The 19,066-nt window shown below is 45.1% G+C and overlaps 1 protein-coding gene across 1 annotated transcript; it reads right to left on the reverse strand.

The window, feature by feature from the left end:
• Positions 1-707: 707 nt before the first annotated feature.
• Positions 708-16,073, reverse strand: REG4 (regenerating family member 4). Its single transcript, XM_027624390.2, has 6 exons — positions 15,938-16,073; positions 13,513-13,688; positions 10,832-10,929; positions 7,578-7,715; positions 5,870-5,975; positions 708-2,083 (listed from the first exon to the last, which is right to left on the reverse strand). The coding sequence occupies exons 2-6, from the start codon at positions 13,577-13,579 to the stop codon at positions 2,016-2,018; spliced, it is 477 nt and encodes a 158-aa protein (XP_027480191.1). The 5' UTR covers positions 13,580-13,688; positions 15,938-16,073; the 3' UTR covers positions 708-2,015.
• Between the last annotated feature and the right edge of the window lie 2,993 nt (positions 16,074-19,066).

The following is a 19,066-nucleotide window of genomic DNA, read 5'->3' on the forward strand; positions in this document are numbered from 1 at the left end:
ATCTGTTATTTGTCACTTTGGGGAAGTTTATTTTGTTTCTCTTTACTTTGCTATCATGAGCTCCTTTTCCTCAGGAGAGGATGAAAGATTAAGGGGATGTGGGTGGGCCATGGTATCTTTTATCTCTCATATGTGCCATAGTCAAGAGACATTGAGAACCTCTACCTTTTTGGGATGTTGTGATTCATGTTTCCTTTACATTCTGTTAATTCTTACAGGAAATACCACAGAATCTGGCACTTAATCCAGGGAGGTTCTTATATGGCTCCTATCAGTTTGGCATTCCAGATTTATCTTCCATCTCTGTTATAGAATCTGATACTTTTGTTTGTTTCTCTGACGGTCGCTTGCCCAGAACACTCGTAGGAGTTGGTGATTGCTTTTTGCTGAAGCTATCAACTTTGAAAGAATGACCCTTTTCCATCTGCTGTCATGTTGTCTGAGCTCCCACCATTAAGATATTTATCCTTTGGGTTAATAAGCTTTTTCATGCTTAGAAGGAGCAACACAGGGGCACCTGGGTGGGTCAGTCGGTTAAGTACCTGCCTTCAGCTCAGGTCATGATCCCAGGGTCCTGGGATCGAGCCCCGCATCCGGCTCCCTGCCCAGCAGGGAGTTTGCTTCTCCCTCTCCCTCTGTTCCTCCCCCTGCTCGTGCTCTCTCTCTCTCAAATAAATAAATAAAATCTTAAAGAAGAAGAAGCAGCAACACATTATTTCTGATGTCTTCCTCTTTGGTTACCAAAAGGGTGACAAGGGTGTTGGGGGAAGGGAGGAAGAAGTGGAAGAGTGGCATGACTTCCCTTCTCCTCACTGCATTCTTCTCTGAGCCAGCATGGGACAGCTGGTCTCAGCCTGCTGAGGTCACAGGGGAGCAGGAGAGCATCCTCAGGTTCAGGTATAAGACTCTGTGTTCACCAGTTGGCAGAGCAACATGGGTGAAGCCAATGGCCATCCACCCAGCCTGAAGCACATGGCCTGGCCACACGTCTTCTCCTCTCTGGGGCTTCTAAGAAATGCAAATGTGATCACACCAAAGCCATATTTTCTGTAATTGTCAAGTCCATATTATTTCTTCTTACATGGCCAAGTAGATTCCTGACCTAGGGAGTCATGAATCTGTATGAGGGAAAAAGTACCTCCTGAGTATTGGAGAAACCACCTCATAAGGGATCTCAAACCTCACTAGGCAAAGAGACTTGAGCAAGGTGACGGGGCTGTTAGTGGCAGGGGGGAGAGAGGAACATCGGGCCCCAGGCAGCTCCAGGGCGCTGGCTGTGACTCTTGTCACAGCGTGCATACACTTCAATAACCCCCACCCACTCACCCCCACACTGAGGTTGGCCAGGCGCGTCACCTCCCTCTCTCTAGTCAGACCAGGGCTGCAGCTGAGGGGGAGCTATTCTGAGGAAAGGCAGGGACAAGGAAGAAGGACATGAAGAGGCACGTGGGTATGTTCTCTGAGTCTTATTTCACTGTTTCATTCCCATCGTTGTCAATGCAGACAGCTATTTATTAAGAGATGGCCCTGGAATCTATGGTTCATGTCAGCCTAATAGGGACCCTACTGGTAAACATTCCTCGTGGCAGAAGGAAAACTAAGCAGGTGTCTGAGCAGGAGGATCTGGGCACTAGAGAAAGGGCAGAGGGGTGCAGAAGCTGAAGGGGGCTGGGGGCTCACTCCTGACGTTCCTCCTCCTGTCTCCAAACCCTTGATGAGACATTTCCACTTGGCTGTTTACCAGTCCCCTCCCTCCTCTGAGACAGCCAGAAGTGAGGAAGATGAAAGCAGAGGACCATGGAGACAGATCCCGGGGTGACCTTTAGAGCTAGAAGCCACTGTCCTACCAGCGTTGAGGACTTGGCTTCTAACAAACCTAAAAAAGTGAGTGCAATAAGGGCCTCATCAGCCTCAGTTGCTATGTTTACTCGAAGATGATGATCAGAGGCAGCCAGCGCGTGCAGAGGGAAGGGGACAGGGGCTCGCGTGGCATGGGCTCAGCCCGGATGCTCGCTCTACGGTCGGTATTTGCACAGGAAGTGCTGGTGTTTGCTGCATTCGTTGCTCTCCCAGGTCAAAAAATCTGCAAGAAAATAAAGAGATGTTCAAATCCATCCGGTTCTGTACTGCACTTACCCGCGTGACCTGGGTGTTTTGCTTCCAACCCCGGGGAAGGTACTGCCATGGTTCATTTCATGGGTTGCCTGGGCCAGGATGTGTGGCCCAGTGTTGGGTCAAACGCCGGTCTACATGTTGCTGTGAAGGATTTTTTTTTTTTTTTAGCTGTGATAAATATTTAAATTAGTCGACTCTGAGTAAAGCAGATTATCCTCCATAATGTGGGTCATCATCCAATCAGTGAAAAGATGGAGTTTGCCCAAGGAGCAAGGATTTCTGCCTCCAAAGTGCCCCCAACTCAAGACTGCGATATGAGAGTCACTGGCCCGCCCTGCGCACATCAGCTTTGCCAGCCCAACAATCGCATGAGCCAATTCCTTAAAAGAAATCTCTCTCTCAAGACACGTATCATATGATCTCACTGATATGAGGAATTCTTAATCTCAGGAAACAAACTGAGGGTTGCTGGAGTGGTGGGGGGTGGGAGGGATGGGGTGGCTGGGTGATAGGCATTGGGAAGGGTATGTGCTATGGTGAGCGCTGTGAATTGTGTAAGACTGCTGAATCACAGACCTGTACCTCTGTAACAAATAATACATTATATGTTAAAAAAGGAGAGAGAGAGAGAGAAGCTAGTAGGAAGGAAAAAAGGAAGGGGGGGAAATCGGAGTGGGAGACAAACCAGGAGAGACTATGGACTCTGAGAAACAAACTGAGGGTTCTAGAGGGGAGGGGGGTGTAGGCTGGTGATGGGTAGTAAAGAGGGCACGTTCTGCATGGAGCACTGGGTGTTATACGCAAACAATGAATCATGGAACACTACATCAAAAACTAATGATGTAATGTATGGTGACTAACATAATAAAATAAAATTAAAAAAAAAAAGAAATTTATCTCTCTACATATGCATCCTATAACTTCTGTCTCTCTGAAGAACCAGACACCAACACCGGTACTAACTTTGTTACCAGAAAGAAAAATAATTTCGACGTTACACACAATGGCAGAAGCCCCATGCCCACATCCCTTCTGAGACCCTCAGAGCTTGACATGAATCCACAGAAAGTGGGGGTCCTTTGTGTTGGAAACAGGATGCTGTGAGGGTGATTTCTCCAAAGTTCACAGCTGAGGCACTACACAGCGCCTGTTTGAAGGTCAAAGAATTGGAAGACGCCAAGCCAGTCATGGCCCACAGGCCATCCTTTTATAAGGAAGGACCCAGAGCAAGGAGGAGGTGGGTCTTCTGAAACTGAAATGTTTTTGAGGAGAGGTCCAACTATGGCCACGCACAGAGTCACTTGTCACTGCGGGTGTGTGCAGCAGAGCGCCGAGTCTGGATGTCTGCCTGGCTCTGACCCATCCTGGTGCCTCCTCCCTTCCTCAACACCAGGGAGGTGCGTGAATGGGACCACAGCCCTCCCCTCCAGGCTGCGAGAACCCTGAGCCCAACCCGCTCTGGGATAAGCACTTCACCTGTACATATCCACAGGACTCGTACTCTTGGTTTGCCCCTTTTTATGGAGGGGCAACTGAGGCACGGAGAAGTAGGAAATCTGCTCAAGGTCACACTGCTACATGGAGGGATGGAATCCTACCCCAGGCATTCAGAATGCAGAGCCCAGGGTCTTGACCCCAACTGCGCTGAATATGAAATTTCTCTTTAAATTGTAGCACCCTAGTTATCATTATTGAATGTGTCAGAGTGGACCAGTAGAAATGTCAGAAAGCTCCGGCAAGTGCGATTTGCCAGAGAGTCCCGAGAGAGTTCCACTGTGGTGCAGAAAGGGTGAGAGAAGAACCAACTGGACAAAACGCCCTGGGAAGGTCCTTCTAAATAGACATAACAGAGGAACAAGTCCAGTCACACACAGGATGTGTGCATGTGGCTGTGTTTTGGTCCATTAAGACAATACCTTTGGAGTCTTCAAGAAACAATTCAGCCCCCGAGTTGGTGGGGCTAAACCTGTTACACAAATATAAAATGACACTGAAGGGGCCAAGGGAAGTCTCTCTAAAATTCTCACTAGTCCTTGTGCTTTTCTGGCTTGAGCACCTGTATTCTGGTAGCTCAGAGCTGGGCTGAGTGACCCCAAGGAAAGGAAGAGATTCTGAAAGACCCAGCGTTCTCAGGAGGACATCAAGTTTCCTGGTCCCACGCAAGTGACTTTGTTCCTAGGCACTTGCCCCTGTGAACGTGGACCGACGGGAAAGACTTGTGTTTGAGAACTTGGTCCAGTTGAAATCTCAGAATCAGGGGAAGGACTCCGGAGGACATCCGGTCCATGGCTTCCCCAAAGGTATTCTGGCCTCCAGCCCTAGAGTTTCGGATGTTGTAGGTCCAAAATGATGCCTGGAATTTGTATTTTAAAAGTGTTCCTCAATCGCTTCTCCATGTGCCTTGGAGCTTCTCTTCTAACACTTTTAGCAGCTACAGTGACCACTTTTGCTTGGCTAACTCTAGTGATAGGGTTCTCACTACTTCCTGGGGGTAACCCATTAGATTTTTGGGTAGTGTTAATTGCTCAAAATTTTTTTCCTTAGCTTAGGCAGAAATCCACATTTTGTTAGCTTCTACCTATTGGTCTTGGTTGTGTTCCTTCCATCTGGGCTGTCTTGAGCCTTTCCCAGCAGTGGTTATGATCTCTGCAAGTCTGTGAGAAGTCCTTCCTTCATCTGTGAGGAGTCCCTCTTATTGTGAAGGGTCTAGACCATTCATCCTTTGCTGCTGGAAAGTTTTCCTGCTCTTTTTTGTGCATATAAACTTTATTCCTCAGACGACAGCCACCCTGCCTCATGTCCCTGAGTCTTTAGTCCGGGCCTTTCCCAGACCCACTTCCTGCCTGGAGGGGTGTCCTGGTGACACCTTGGGGCCTTTTAAACCCACTGGGATGTTGTCTTTGGCATTGAGTAGCCTCTTTGATATTCTGTTTTCTTGTTTTACAACGGAAATCTTCCACATCACTTATCCGCTGTGGTTCTCAAATTCAAGCAATTATGCCCCCTAAGGGATATTTAGCAACGTCTGGAAACATTTTGGTGGAAACAACTTGTGGTGGGGGAGGGGTGGTTCTACTGACATCTAATGATTAGAGACCAGGGTATCCTAAACCTATGAAGAACAGGGCAGCCCCCACAACAAAGAATTACCCAGCTCCAAATGTCGTTGGTACAAAGGTCGAAAACTCTATCTTATTAGCATAAAAAGCAAGGACTGAAAGCAGACAAGAGAAACGAGGAGACTCACGTGATTGTGTGCAGCCTGCCGCTGAGGTTCTGGGCCCTGCACTTTGGGGACAAAACTCAGGGAAACAAACAAGAGGGAAGAATGCAGGCCAAGAGGAGGTCCCCAGGGTTCCCAAGGAACCCTAACTATCAAGAAGCCGGCAGGGGGTCCCACATATTTGCACCCGGTAGTCTGGGTTTCTCAAAATGTGGCATCTTTCCCCCTCATCGTATGAATATAATAGGATTTAAAAATAAGCATATTTAAGGGAAAAAGTGAGTGGATTTAAAGAACATACTAAGTAAATAACTGAACAGCTGGGTCATAGGTGCGGCCAAGATTGTAACATGGTCACAGCCGACTGAAGGTTGCTACACCAGGTCCGAGGCAAGGCCGCTATCCTGTAGAAAACGGAGTCGCTGGTGCGGATGGGGCGACGGGGAGCAGACGTTCCATTTTTTGCTCTTACAGGGAAAGGGCAGGAGCTCCGATTTGGGAAGAGGCGAGGGGCGGTGCGTGAGAACTTACCGTTCTTGAAGCTCATCGCCGCACAGTACTTGTCCCTATGCCTGGACGCGTCAGACCAGCTTCTGTAGACATAGAAGGCCCCATCGATCCACTGCCATTGTTGCTTCTGCAAGTGACCAGAGATGGATGACAGTCCGCCTGCAGGCCTCACAGCCCCTTAGAAACTTGTAAAAATGTGCCATCGCAAAAACTAGGAAAGCCCAGAAACGTGCATGGAATGAAACAGAAAACTCACCCCATTTGTTCACTGAGAGGAAAACATCACTAACAATTTGGCATATTTCCTTCTGGTGTAAACATTTTTCTCTATCACCATATTTTTATGTGCTAACATATGTGGTGATCTTTAAAATACCTCTTCAGCTGTGCACCTTGCTTTCTAAACATTTTTAAATGGTCATGATGTTACTAGAATATACCTTAATTCTGTTGATGATGTTTACGTTGTTTCCAACTTACTCTTATTATAAAGAATACTGCCATGAACAACTTTGTTTCTAGAGCTGTTTCTGCACTTAAACTTATTTTCTTAGGATAGAAACCCAGAAGTAGAATGAATGGGTCAAAGGGCATCAATATGTTGAGGGTACTGATATGCATGGCCAAACTACCTTCCGAACACTTTTCAGTTGTAGGAATTTAAGTCCCCATCTACTGGACAACTTCTTTATATCCTTAAAAATATCCTCTTAATGCATACATTAAGACAAAGTGAAAGCTTGATGATCTGATAAGTCAAATTATATTGCTATTTTAATTTGCATTTCTTCAATAACTAGAGACACTGCACAATTTTTGAAAGGATTTGATGAGCTATTAACTTTCTTCAGTTGTGAATGTAGAAAATTAAATCACCAAAACAAATCTGGTATATATATATATATATATATATATATATATATATATATATATATATATGTAAATATTTGTCATTTGTCTGGACTCTGAAGGAGAGAGTTGTGATTGATAGCAATGTGAATAGATAAAAATGTATAATTAATTGTATAAAATACTGGCGACATCTATGGCAAAGTTTTGTCAAGAAACAGAAAGTCTGGGGGTTCTCTTCTTGTGTTTCTTACGTCTGTTTGGGTTAATGATAGAAGACCCACAAAGAATCTGTAAACTGCAGGTCCCACATAGAGACCTCTGCAACCAGCCCAAAGACCTCACATGCCATTCTTTACAATGAGGTATTTGACGGAGACTGAAATGAGGGCCTAGTGAAAAAAGTTATGGATGACATAAAAAGCACAATAGCATCTAGGAAAAGGCTTGGCTGAAAGTTCTCAACTTTAACTCAAGATCTAATGGGAATTTAATTAAGCCAGATCCCATAGCAGGTGTGTGTGTGTGTTTATATACACGTATATATATGTATGTTTATGTATATATGTATGTATATACCTATATATACTTACACAACTTTTTTTTAAGGCTCTGAAAAGCCAGTCATTTGGTGTTCTAAGATTTGGGAGGACTTTACTTAGAAGTTCTATAAAATGATGCCATTGAAATAATTTCCTCCACCAAGAGCCAGAACTGAGACCCAGAGCTTGAGACTCTGGCCTCTATGGATTGGAGGCAGTGACTGAAGGAGATCCAAAACCTGTGCCCCCTGTCAGTAGGCCTGGATGCCCTTTCCCAGACTAGGGGCTATCTATCCGGCTTTCCCCAGGGGGCACCAGTGGGCCAAGTCCCAGGTTACCTTTTGTGGGTCGTGCAGGCCGATCCACACGGGCTGGTTTTTTTGGTAGCCAGTTATGTATTTTGCTACTGTGGTGGCTTCTTTTACACTCTGGAGAGACGCTAGGTGGGCTCCGTTTCCGTAGGACTGACACTCGAGCTGTGGGCAAGACGTCTTGCTAATCATCTCTTTTGAGTTTTAAAAGCATAATCCTCACCCCAGAACCCTAGTGCTCCAAGCAACATGGAGGGCGCAGCCCCACCATCCCAGAAGTTGAGATCTACACTCTGTGACACCGCCGGTCTCCAGAGGAGAAAACACAACTGCCCCAAGCGCGGGGTCTCGGAGGAAGAGGCGGCTCGAGGCAAGGTTGTGAGCTTTAGGGTCGGTGGACGTGCCTGGGGTCCTCCTGGTCTTGCCTCGAGCTACTGTATGTGACCTTGACAAGTCACATGACGTCTCGGAGGTTCACTCTCCTTATCTGTAAAGTCGAAGAAATAATTACTCTGCTACACAAGGGAGTTGTGTGAGGATATAATGGCTAGAATTAAATATTCTAATTCTGCATTTCAACAAATCTAAGAAATCACTGATCATAAAATGTGCCCTTTGTTTCACGTCCCACTAGAAAGGAAAAAGAGAAAAAAAAAATAAGTGCCACGTCATCTAAGGGAACACACATGAAGGGGATGAGTCTCAGAGCAGATAGAATAGGGTGGGCTCTTCACGGAGCACCTCCAAAATGATGAGCACCTCACACACACTATCCCACTCAATCCTCACGCCAGTCTCAGGAAGTAGGACCCACCTTTAGTTTATGGTGGAGAAATGCACAATCAGAAAAGGGTGTTAGACTTAGTTGCCCAAGAATAGAGCCCAGGTCTGTGTAACTCCCAAGTTTGATGTCGGTTTTATTGTAAATTATTCTGGCCCTATACTGCACAAGAATAATACACTGTAAATTGTAAACAGTGCTCCGTACCTTATCTTCATTTGGTACCAAACAGGAACAGTGTGGACTGTCTACAAATCTGTGATGCTTCCTCCAAGGAGAGGGGACACTCTTCAGATGTTGGTCGGGAATTGAAGATCCCGTGTTCGTGACTTTCTGATTCTAGATGAATATGCCTGTCTGTTTGCTTTTCCTTGTGGCAGTAGCCACAAGATTTAATCCAGTTGGAGTTTTGAGTGTCTTCATCCCAGTTAAAACAGATGAGCGCTGGTGTGTAAGCATGTATCTGCTCTGTTGCAACTTTCCAGACCCAAGTTTGTTTTACTACTGTATGTTTTTTTTTTTTTTATCCCAAATTCTTGTTCTTCAAAGATGCTACTTTCCTTCCTATGCAAGAGAATGCGGGTGGGATTTTTCTTATCGATTACTGAATGATAATCACATTTTGTTTCAGGTATCAGATGGAAGTTGTGGCATAACTATTCCCTGACCAGAAATTTACTGCCCAATTAAAGGAGACAACCTTTTATATACACACATCTTAGAGCTAGATAGAGATATATACTTATTTTATGCTCTTTGGGGGTTGTGTTACAGGATCTGCCTACATGATAAAACCTAATTTAACACAACTTAGTTGAATAAAAACATGGCTTAGGCTGGGGTTGCTATTTCAGTGCTTCCTTCTGGTATCCTGCTCACGATGAGATGTGGTTAGAGTTGGATGTTCCTACAGGCCTCCCATTTGTCAACCACTTCACAACACCAGAATGCTTCCAGACCCCTAATTTCATTTGACTTTCAAACTTGTGAGGCATGGAAGCCAGATTACCAGTCAACATTTAGTGAGAGTACCAGTCACAAAGGATTCCTGGGACAGAAGAGGAAACGGGCTCCAAGTGGTTCCGTGAGCTTTTCCTCCAAGTTCCCATGCCTGGTAGTGAGGGAACCGGGCCTGGAACCCAGACCCCTCTGCCTCTCGTGTGCGAGATCAGATCTACCCATCATCTTCATGGTCCCCTCCGTACCAGGGCTCTCGAGAACTAAGATTGGCCCTCAATACTGGCAACTAGTCAAGAAGCAGCAATGGCCATGGTAAAGGTTTGTCGGGTCCTTTTCCAGCACCTTCTCTGCCTTCTGTTCAGGAGTAACCTGTCAACTCTGCTAAGGCTCTGGATCAATCCTCTGGACTGTTTTTGCCTTGAGAGAACCTCAACTGAGCACCCAGCCTGTGCCATAGGCTCTTTGCAAGTTATTTTAATGAATCCTTCTGAGAAGCCCGTAGGATAAAGTGCCATCCCCATTTTAAAGCAAGAAAACCAGTCAAGTGAGGTACGACTTAACTCTGTCAGGCAGGGTCATGATTTAAACTCAGGTCTATATTACTCCCAAGTCCCCCAGGTATCTTCCTCTGTGTGTTGGCAGAATTCGTGTTGGAATCTCTGGAAACAGGCAGTACAGGCGGCCTTTCAAGATTTCTTCAAGTTGCTTCTCAAGAATTGAGGAAAAGTTCATTGCTCTCCACCAGCTTTCTTTCTTTCAGCAAACAGTGTCTAGGAAACCCCTAGTGTTTTCTCTCTCTCTTTCTTCCTCTCTCTCTCTCTCTCTCTCTCTCTGTAACCATCATCCACATCAGCCCAGGAAGCATTGCATTAGGGCTGATTTCCCTGGGTTTGTTCCACTAGTTACTCTGGGTATAACCTTGGGAGAGTCACTCATGCTCACACTGCATTGAAACGTTCTGTTTAAGTGTCACAATCTTGCACTAATCCTGCACTTTTTAAGGCCGGAGAAGACTCTGTAGCCTCAATAGCTGTCACTTGTTAAGTGCTCCATCATGACTGAATTATTTATATGGAGAATTCTGAGGACATTCTGGGCCCAGATCACACCACATTTCCCCATAAGGTGGCCCCAACCAGTCACGTCCATTAAAGAACCACAACCCAGAGAAACAGCTGCATGGGCTCCCCACATTCCTTGGAGGTGAAGTGGCTACTCGGGTATCTTCTAGACAAAGCCTCAGTGAAACAAAACCAGTGCCTTTGTTGGGGGGTGTAGGCAGTGATGCCTTCCATTTGTTTAGACTGCTTCATTTTTTGTCAGGCAGTTCTGAAGACCATGCCCCAGGCCTGGCTGCACACTGCCTTTTCTGGTAAATGAATGAGTGGGACACACAACCGCCTTCTCCCCATTTCAGCAGCCAGGTGCCTCCTCAGAATGCCAAGGCAGGACCCTTACTTCTGAGTCACATGAGACCTGCAGCACCGGGTGGCCCTTGACTTTAGAGACACCAGTCCAAGCATGGGGCCCAATTTCTTACCTCAGCTTCAGACCAGCTCCTCAGCTTCCGGAAGTATCCATAGCAATTGGACAGGTAGTAAAACCATCCGGGAGCACAGCTGGGTCTCATGAGGATGTCTACACAGACATCAGAGGCAAGCACGAGTTAGGAGGGCAAAAAACAATCATTTCCCACGTGGTCAGTTTCCAGAATGACCCGGAGGCTGGGTGCCCTGAGGAAGGATCCTGCTAAGCTGCCAAAACTTTATACCGTTCATCTTTCTCCCAGCCTTCTCCAAAGGGAACTACGGCCTTTTTAAGGGTAACTGTGCATTGGAGAAAAGGACACAATCAGAGCTTTTGAGGATCACTGGTGGGTGCTGATTCTGAACTGACACGAATTCCAGGAGACTCAAAAGCGTCGCGGTGGTCCGTCCGGGGAGGGGCTTATGGACGTCAGGTGACCACAGAGGTTTAGCTAGGAGGTTCACAGCAGGCCTGGTGGGACCCCCCAGCCCACCCTGTGATTGTTTCCCCCGCTATCAAATGCACAATTGGAACAGACATACTGAGCAACTGGCACAATCCCCACTTTGGTCATGAGGTCGAACAGCCAGAATTGAAGGCAGCACCTGAGTGGACGAGGGGCATACATTGAAAGGTTTTAGGCATTACACGGAAGGAGGGGTGGTTTCGGCCAGGAGGGCGCAGGACAGGTTAGCACTGAAGTTTGCCTTAAGGAGAGGGGATCCTTCAGGCAAGCATGGTGGAAAGGAGAAGGAGAACCGAGGCCCGGAAGCCAAGGAAACCGTGACGGAGAGAGGCACGGGCTCTTCCTGCTAGTTGATTAGTGAGGGGGCCGCATCGGAAGGTTCAAGAAGCAAGGAGCTGGCTGGAGATGCAGACAGCCTAGACGAAAAGGAAGGTCAGGCTGGGACGCTTGGGCTTTGCGACCCCGTGGCCACGCTCCAGTGCTAGATGGGAGTGCAGAGCTCCTCCTGCTCCCGGAGGATGTCCACAGACTGTGTCACATCGTGAGTGTTTGCTCTCGCTACTCAAATGACACCACTGTCCCTGGTCTGCCCCATTCTCCTGTTCTATCTCATCCTGTGCCTGTAGATCTCTAGGGACGTCCTCTGCTTTCAGATAAGCTCCCTACTCTGGCTAGCATGGAAGGGCTTCCATGACCCGGCCCCACAGCCCTCTCCAGCTGGGTCCTCCTGCGCAGCAACCCCAGAAATTCTCTACAGCTGGGAGGACGATCTGTGGAGGAGCAATGGAGTGACCGGTGGGAGCGTCCTGGCTCTACTTCCTTCCGGCTGACAGAAACCAGAGAGCTTTGGTGAAGTCCCAGAGTAGGGTGACTGGTTTCTCACTCCCCGGGTTTAGCTTGGATGGATTTCAATCCCCTGAAGGGAAGCCAGACCCAGAACAACAGGGAGCTAACTCTCTGGTTAGTTGGCTCCACAGGAGGTCTTGGGGGCTGCCTCCCATAGTCTTTCATACTCTAGCTTGGGTCAGAGAAAGTGGCTGAATCCCCCAGGTCCCAACCAGCCTAAGGACTGAGAAAACTGGTGGCTGGCAGTTGGCATGGCGGGGAGGGCGGAGAGCCTTTGAGTACAAGGATATATCAAAGGTAGACTAAGCCAAGGACCACAGACGTGAGCCCCGGACACCAACATGATGCCCAAAGAACCCTGCTTCTCTTCCTCTGTCCTCCCAATGCATCTCCCCTTGGCCAAAGTGTTCCCCAGTGGGAGGGATGCCAGTTTATATACATGCTCAGGTCTGGTTTCCCTCACGGGGCTCATGGGACTATGAGAGGCACCCTGGACCAGGAGCCAGAGCATCGCGAATCTTGCTATGTGATCTCGGGCAAGTCTTGACTTCCTTCGGGTCTCATCTTCCTCGTAAACAGAACAAAGGCATTACACCAGATGTGCCCACATTTCATTTCTTTCCATTTCAGATATTCTATGATACATATTCTTAGCTCATGCGTACTGCTTTCTTCCTGGCTTTTTCCACTGGAAGATCTTAGGGTATTGATTCTCACTTTGTTGACATGTTACTTTGTACCTGATGCTGGGACTACACGGGTGTAGGAGCCATCTCTCCAACGAGGCTCTAAGTCCCTTGCAACCCAAAATTCCCAGTATGTTCAAATGGGAAAACAATGCACGAACATTGGGTAGCTCTCACTTACTGACTGCTAGGTGTCAGGGGCTTCAAATACATTATCTCCACCCTTCACAAGAAACTTGCAAAATAACCACCATAACCGACATTTAGTTGATAATTTAACTATGGTTCACAACCCCACAAGGCTGGAATGTGTTTGCTTCTACAGTCCTCGCACTTTTTACCACATGACATTGTCTTCTGTTCCTGTCTTTGACATCTATTTTTTTTCTTTTTAAAGATTTTATTTATTTATCTGACAGAGAGAGACACAGCGAGAGGGAACACAAGCAGGGGGAGTGGGAGAGGGAGAAGCAGGCTCGCTGAGCAGGGAGCCCAATGCGGGGCTCGATCCCAGGACCCTGGGACCATGACCTGAGCCGAAGGCAGATGCTTAACCCCTGAGCCACCCAGGCGCCCCTGTCTTTGACATCTATTGCCTGCAGCACCTAAACATGGTGTGGGGCAAGTGGAAGGCTGGGGGTGTGCTGCGTGAACACTGGCTGTGGGCTCAGATCCAGCTGAGTGACTGATACTCACTACCCAGGACTTCAGTGCTGGCTACACAGCTCAGCACCAGGAGCAGCCGCAGGCTGTGGGGGGCCATCTTCCTCTTCCCCGGGGCTGCAGAAGTGCTTCGGAAACCTCTCCTATAAGGGTCTCAGAGACCTTGTGAGTTTTCCCTCGAAGTTCCTGGATTCACCTGGGTCTGCAATCTGAACACAGTGGGTGAGACAGACCCAGGAATTTAGATGCCAAATCACATATGGAGGGAAACAAGGAATGTTTTTCTGGCTAAACCCAGATTATACAACAAAGGCAATCTCAAGCTAACTGTAGAGATTAGGAATATTTAATTTATGTCACCTGCAAGGCCTCTGGTCCAGTGCCAGAGACCTAACCGGACTGGGCTGAAGAGTTTAAAAGTCTGGAGGAAAGGCATTTGGTATATTGTCAAGAGCCTGCTCCTGCTATTCTCAGGAGGACCAGCAGAGGGAGCCTAAGGCAAACTTTCTCAGAGACGGGTCAGTAACTGTCAACTCCATCAAATCAAGTCAGTCCCAAGAGTGAATTTGTCTATGTTAGAATCAAAAGGGCACATATGGCCCAATACCCATATTTTACAGATGAGAGGACCTGAGGTCTATGGGTATGAAGTGGTTTGCTCCTTGTCACACAGCTACAACTAGATACCCTCACTTTAGGCCAACCCTCTTTCCTTCACACTTAGGTGATGACATTTTTTTTTTTATTTTTTCCGCATCACGAGACAGTACATGAATCATTAAAATATCCGTGAAAAACTGGAAAATAGGAAATAAATTCTATCTCCCAGCTATTAGTGAATAGCTTATAGACATCTTTCTAGGTACATCTACATGTCGGTTTGTGTATCATTTTTATATAAATTGAGTCATGTTACCTGGTTTTGTTTCTCAAAAACTGATTGATTGTAATGAACCTTCTTCCCTTAACATAACTATTATACAGTTTTGATCCCCTCTTTAGTATAAATGCACATACTCAGGGCTGTGACTTCACAGAACATGCACGTTGTCACACTGATACCCTTGGCTAAAATGCCCTCTGCGTGGGATGTTCTGTACATTCCAGCGCATAGACAGCAATGCTGGTTCTCCCAAACTTCAAGGAACACCCAATCTGTCCTTTTTTTTTTGCTAATTTTGGCACAATAAAGAAAAATCTCACTGGTTAGTATTTTTTTAATATTCATAATTAAATTACTTAAATTGGTAATTTTTAAAATTTTTCAAAATATATATAAAGAAGTTGAACATCTTTTTATATAATGATTGATTGGGTTTTTGAATTTCTTTGGTAAATTTTTGGTTTACAGCTTTGCGCATTTTTTCTGTTTGATTTCCATCTTTTTTCTCAGGAATCTGCAGGGCCTTTCTTTGTGCATTTATTGTCTTTCATATATTACTAAACATATTTCCCACTTTGTATTTGTTCTTGTTTATCTTTTGCCACACTGAAAATTTAGAAAATTGTCATATTTACCTTCTCCTTTATAACATTTGGAATTTATATCAGAAAAATGGGCCATTACCATCCACATAAGATTAAAATATCTACCCATATTCTCTTTTATTTTCATCCATCTGGCATTTATTTTAGTGTAAGCATGCAACTGGGTCCAAGATTTTCTTCCAAACAATTATTAGGATGAGTAATTCATTGATTCCTCCCTTGAGCATGCTTTATGATCCAAAAATCATAATACATATTCTAACTATCAAATAATAGATTGCTTAAGGGGAATGATGGAACATAATATTCAAACTTTCCTGGACAATCTGAAGATTTGATCCATACACAGGTCCATGTGAGCACTCTGACACAGTGTGAATAAAGAAGGAAACCAAACAGTGAAGATTGTGATGGACCCACCCCCAACCTTTTACATCATTGCATTAACCCTGCACTTCTCTGAGGCACCCCCCTTCCAAAGGTGACGGAGGTATGTTCAATGTCCTGCAACCCCCTTAAAACACAAACAGCAAGGACTTCTCTGTCCAACCAAATGTCTGAGGGAAGGGAGGTACAGCATCTTTTGGAATAGTCTGTAAGTGGATCTTAACAAACTGACATTCATTGGATGCTCCCATGTCACCTAATCTAATCATAACTAGGCTGCCTTGTAGGTATCATTAACTTATTTTACACACGAAGACACAAACTTCATTGAGATTAAGGAACTTTCCCAAAGTTTCACGGCTGCTAGATTTCACAGCCATGATTTAACCCGATGCTGACACCAAAGGCAACGCTCTTTACAATAAGGGAAGAAAGAAATGCATAGTTCAAGTTAAAAAACACAGCAGCAAAAAGCATGACTAACATCATTAGACCTAGAGCATGTCATTTCTGGCCCAGTGAAAAGCTAGTAAAGGAAAACAGATGTTCAAAGAAAGCCTTCTGCCCTCAACCGGATGATTACCTGGTTGGCCCTCAAGGCTTTGAGGACCCCTGCCTTCTTCGGTGTCCCGAGAGATCCCAGGCAGTTTCTTGAGTTCTTATATCTTCTTGCTTCCAGAATTATATGACCTTTGTTTTAATCATAACGCAATAGTATTGCTTGAAGTAATAATCCATCCATAAAAGTCTTATCTGTGGTCAAAGTGAATGTGTGAGAGAAGGCTTGAGAATGAAGCAAATAGCCAGAAGAACCCCTCCCTGTTGGTAAATAGTCTTTCCTTTCCATCCCACCTTATCAAAACTGACAACACCCTGTAATCTGTTAGAAGCCCATCTTCTCTCCCTGTATTTACTTTTTCTTCTGTCAATCGTTTTTTTTTCTTAAGATTTTATTTATTTATTTGACAGAGAGAGACACAGCGAGAGAGGGAACACAAGCAGGGGGAGTGGCAGAGGGAGAAGCAGGCTTCCCACCGAGGAGGGAGCCCGATGCGGGGCTCGATCCCAGGACCCTGGGATCATGACCTGAGCTGAAGGCGGACACTTAACGAATGAGCCACCCAGATGCCCCTTCTGTCAATCATTTTATCTCTTTTTACTGTCAATTTCCTTTATTTCTCCTTCCTTTGTATTAAGATGCCCCACTTCAACTCTGGAGAATCAGGATGTGTCTATCTTTGCAGAAAGGATTTGCCACCAGAGCTGGACATAAGTTATGCACCCCCGTGGTGTGCTTGACGGATCCATAGAGACTTTCCTCTTTAAGGCACCAACCCCCTTTCAGCATGCACCCCATTCCTCAAATACCTGTTTCAGCTCCTTCTCCTGTTCTTCAGGAACAAGGCACTGAAATCTTGTCCTAATGCGGGGCAATGATGTCAAAATAGCGTACACTGATACAATATTTTACCATGCGGTGTTTTCACTTGAGTCATTACATGAGCTCCTACCAGAATACCTGGGAGTGATGTAGGACATATATCCCCATTTCACACCGAAGAAACCTGATGTTAACAGAGAGTAGAGAGCCTGCTCAGTCCAGATCATAATGCTGGTCAGTGGTGGAGCTGGACGTTGACCTCAGGCCTTCTGTTTCCTGAATCACACAGTGTAATTAAGAAAAGAACCTATTTGGAAAAGGCAACACTATTTCCGTCTCTGGTGTAGGTAGCAAAATATTAAACTATGTTGAAGGTGTCAGAGATTATTCAACCTCAACAGACTAGAACGTTAAGGCCGGGAAGGATAACATTATTTCTCAGGTCCTGTGCTTTTGCTCTACCGGTGAGGAACCTGAGGCCCAGAGAAACACCAAGACTGACTCAATACACAGCAAGTTTGGAGTGAAGCTGGTATCAGAAGCTAGACTTTCTTCCTTTCAGCCCAAGGTTCTTTTCACAATGCTACTCGGGCTTTGCCATCCGCTTTTTTCTAGCCTGTATATACATCCATGGCAGGACAAGAGAAAGTCATGTTTCCATGTTGTACAAAGTGTATTTTAGAGAACCTCTGCCATTCTGATGATGCTTTGGGGAAAGAACACAAGACCTGGCTTCTGATGGATGTGGGTTCAGGTCCTAATTCTGTTACCTACTCGCTGTGTAACACTGGGCGTGCTCCTGAACCTCGCTGTGCCTCAATTTCCTAACTGTACGTGGCAGGATATTACCAGATGAATTTTGTTTTTTTACACGACCTGTTAAACACAGTTTTTTCCCCTTTAGGCAGCTGAATGGGAAGCATTATTGTTTACTGACACAACAAAGAACAAAGATATTAATTCCAAGCCTTTTGCATTCAAAAGCACTGGTCCAGACGTAAGAGAGAAAGTTTTGACAAAATATATGTCTAGGGAGATTTCCCAACCCACAACCTTCACTCTGCTAGCTTCATGTCACTATATAAAGATTTTAAGGTCTTGAGATACAAGAGGGAAGAGAAGGAGATGAGATAAGAGGATTAGAAGCTCATAGGACTTTAAGTGGTCTTACACGGAACCCTCCCATTAGTTAGCTCCAAACCAGGGCATTGATGGAACCCACATAAAACTTTGGAATGTAAGAACACAGAGGACTCAAGAAATATCTGAACTGAAAAGGGCCACTGAATACTGAGTAGAATTATTTGAAATTTTTCTATATGTAGACACATCATACATGAAAGTTAGAGAGAACCCAAAAACTGCAAATCAGCAATTACCTCCAAAACTAGGATCAGAATAGTATCATACCAGAGTAATAAAAATGGAAGGAAAATTAAGATAAATAAATAAGTAAATAAGTAAATAAATAAATACAATATATAAATAAAAATAAAGAAATAAAATAAAAATAAATAAAATGTGTGAAGGGAAACAACTTGCAACCTGGAATTCTACCCCCCGCCAACCAGTCATTGAAGGGGGGAGGCATGCAATTAAGACAAGTGAAAATTATAAAAACTTAGAAAGGTTATTGTCCATAGTCTGTTCCTGAGATTATTGCTCAAGCATGTCTTTTGGAAAAAAATAAAATAATCCCTGAAGAAGAGAATGTGGTACAATAAACAGATAGGTGTTGATGTTAAATAAGAATTCTAATGTTTAGAATAAGATTCATAGTGACTTTTAGTTTTTCTTTTTAATACAAGCTCTGTCTAAAATAACAACAACAAGAGGAATTAAAGTTTGGAATGGAGTTAAAATTTCATGTCTAAGGTCTGATGCTAATTAAATTTACTTTATTAGAAAATTTTCATTTGAGGGGTGCCTGGGTGGTATAATCAATTAAGCCTCCAACTCTTGGTTTCAGCTCAGGGTCCTGAGATTGAGCCCTGTGTCGGGATCCATGCTCAGTGCAGAAGTCTGCTTGAGATTCTCTCTCCCTCTCTCTCTTTCTGCCCACCCCCCTCAAATAAATAAGTAAATCTTTAAAGAAAAAAAAGAGAAAATTTTCATTTGAGTCTATGTATTTCCAGAATACTATTTGTATAAAGCAAACTTGATGTTGTTACATTTATGAGGAAATACTAAAATTGAGCCCCACCTCCATCCAAACTTTTAGGACAGCAGGAAAAATCTTCCCGTCTTAGCCCCTTCTGTGACTCTAGCCTCTGGCACTGGGGCTCCATCCACTTATGTCTTAACTCCCTCAACACCCCCTGTCATTGCTTC

This window comes from Zalophus californianus, chromosome 4 (assembly GCF_009762305.2).
Source record: "Zalophus californianus isolate mZalCal1 chromosome 4, mZalCal1.pri.v2, whole genome shotgun sequence".
Lineage (NCBI taxonomy): Eukaryota > Metazoa > Chordata > Mammalia > Carnivora > Otariidae > Zalophus > Zalophus californianus.

Coding starts and splice junctions, on each gene's coding strand:
- REG4 (XM_027624390.2), bottom strand. CDS start 13,579: ATGGCCCCCCACAGCCTGCGGCTGCTCCTGGTGCTGAGCTGTGTAGCC. Junction 10,930..13,512: donor CAGCACTGAAGTCCTGGGTA/GTGAGTATCAGT, acceptor ATGTCTGTGTAG/ACATCCTCATGAGACCCAGC. Junction 2,084..5,869: donor GGCGATGAGCTTCAAGAACG/GTAAGTTCTCAC, acceptor ATTTTCTTGCAG/ATTTTTTGACCTGGGAGAGC.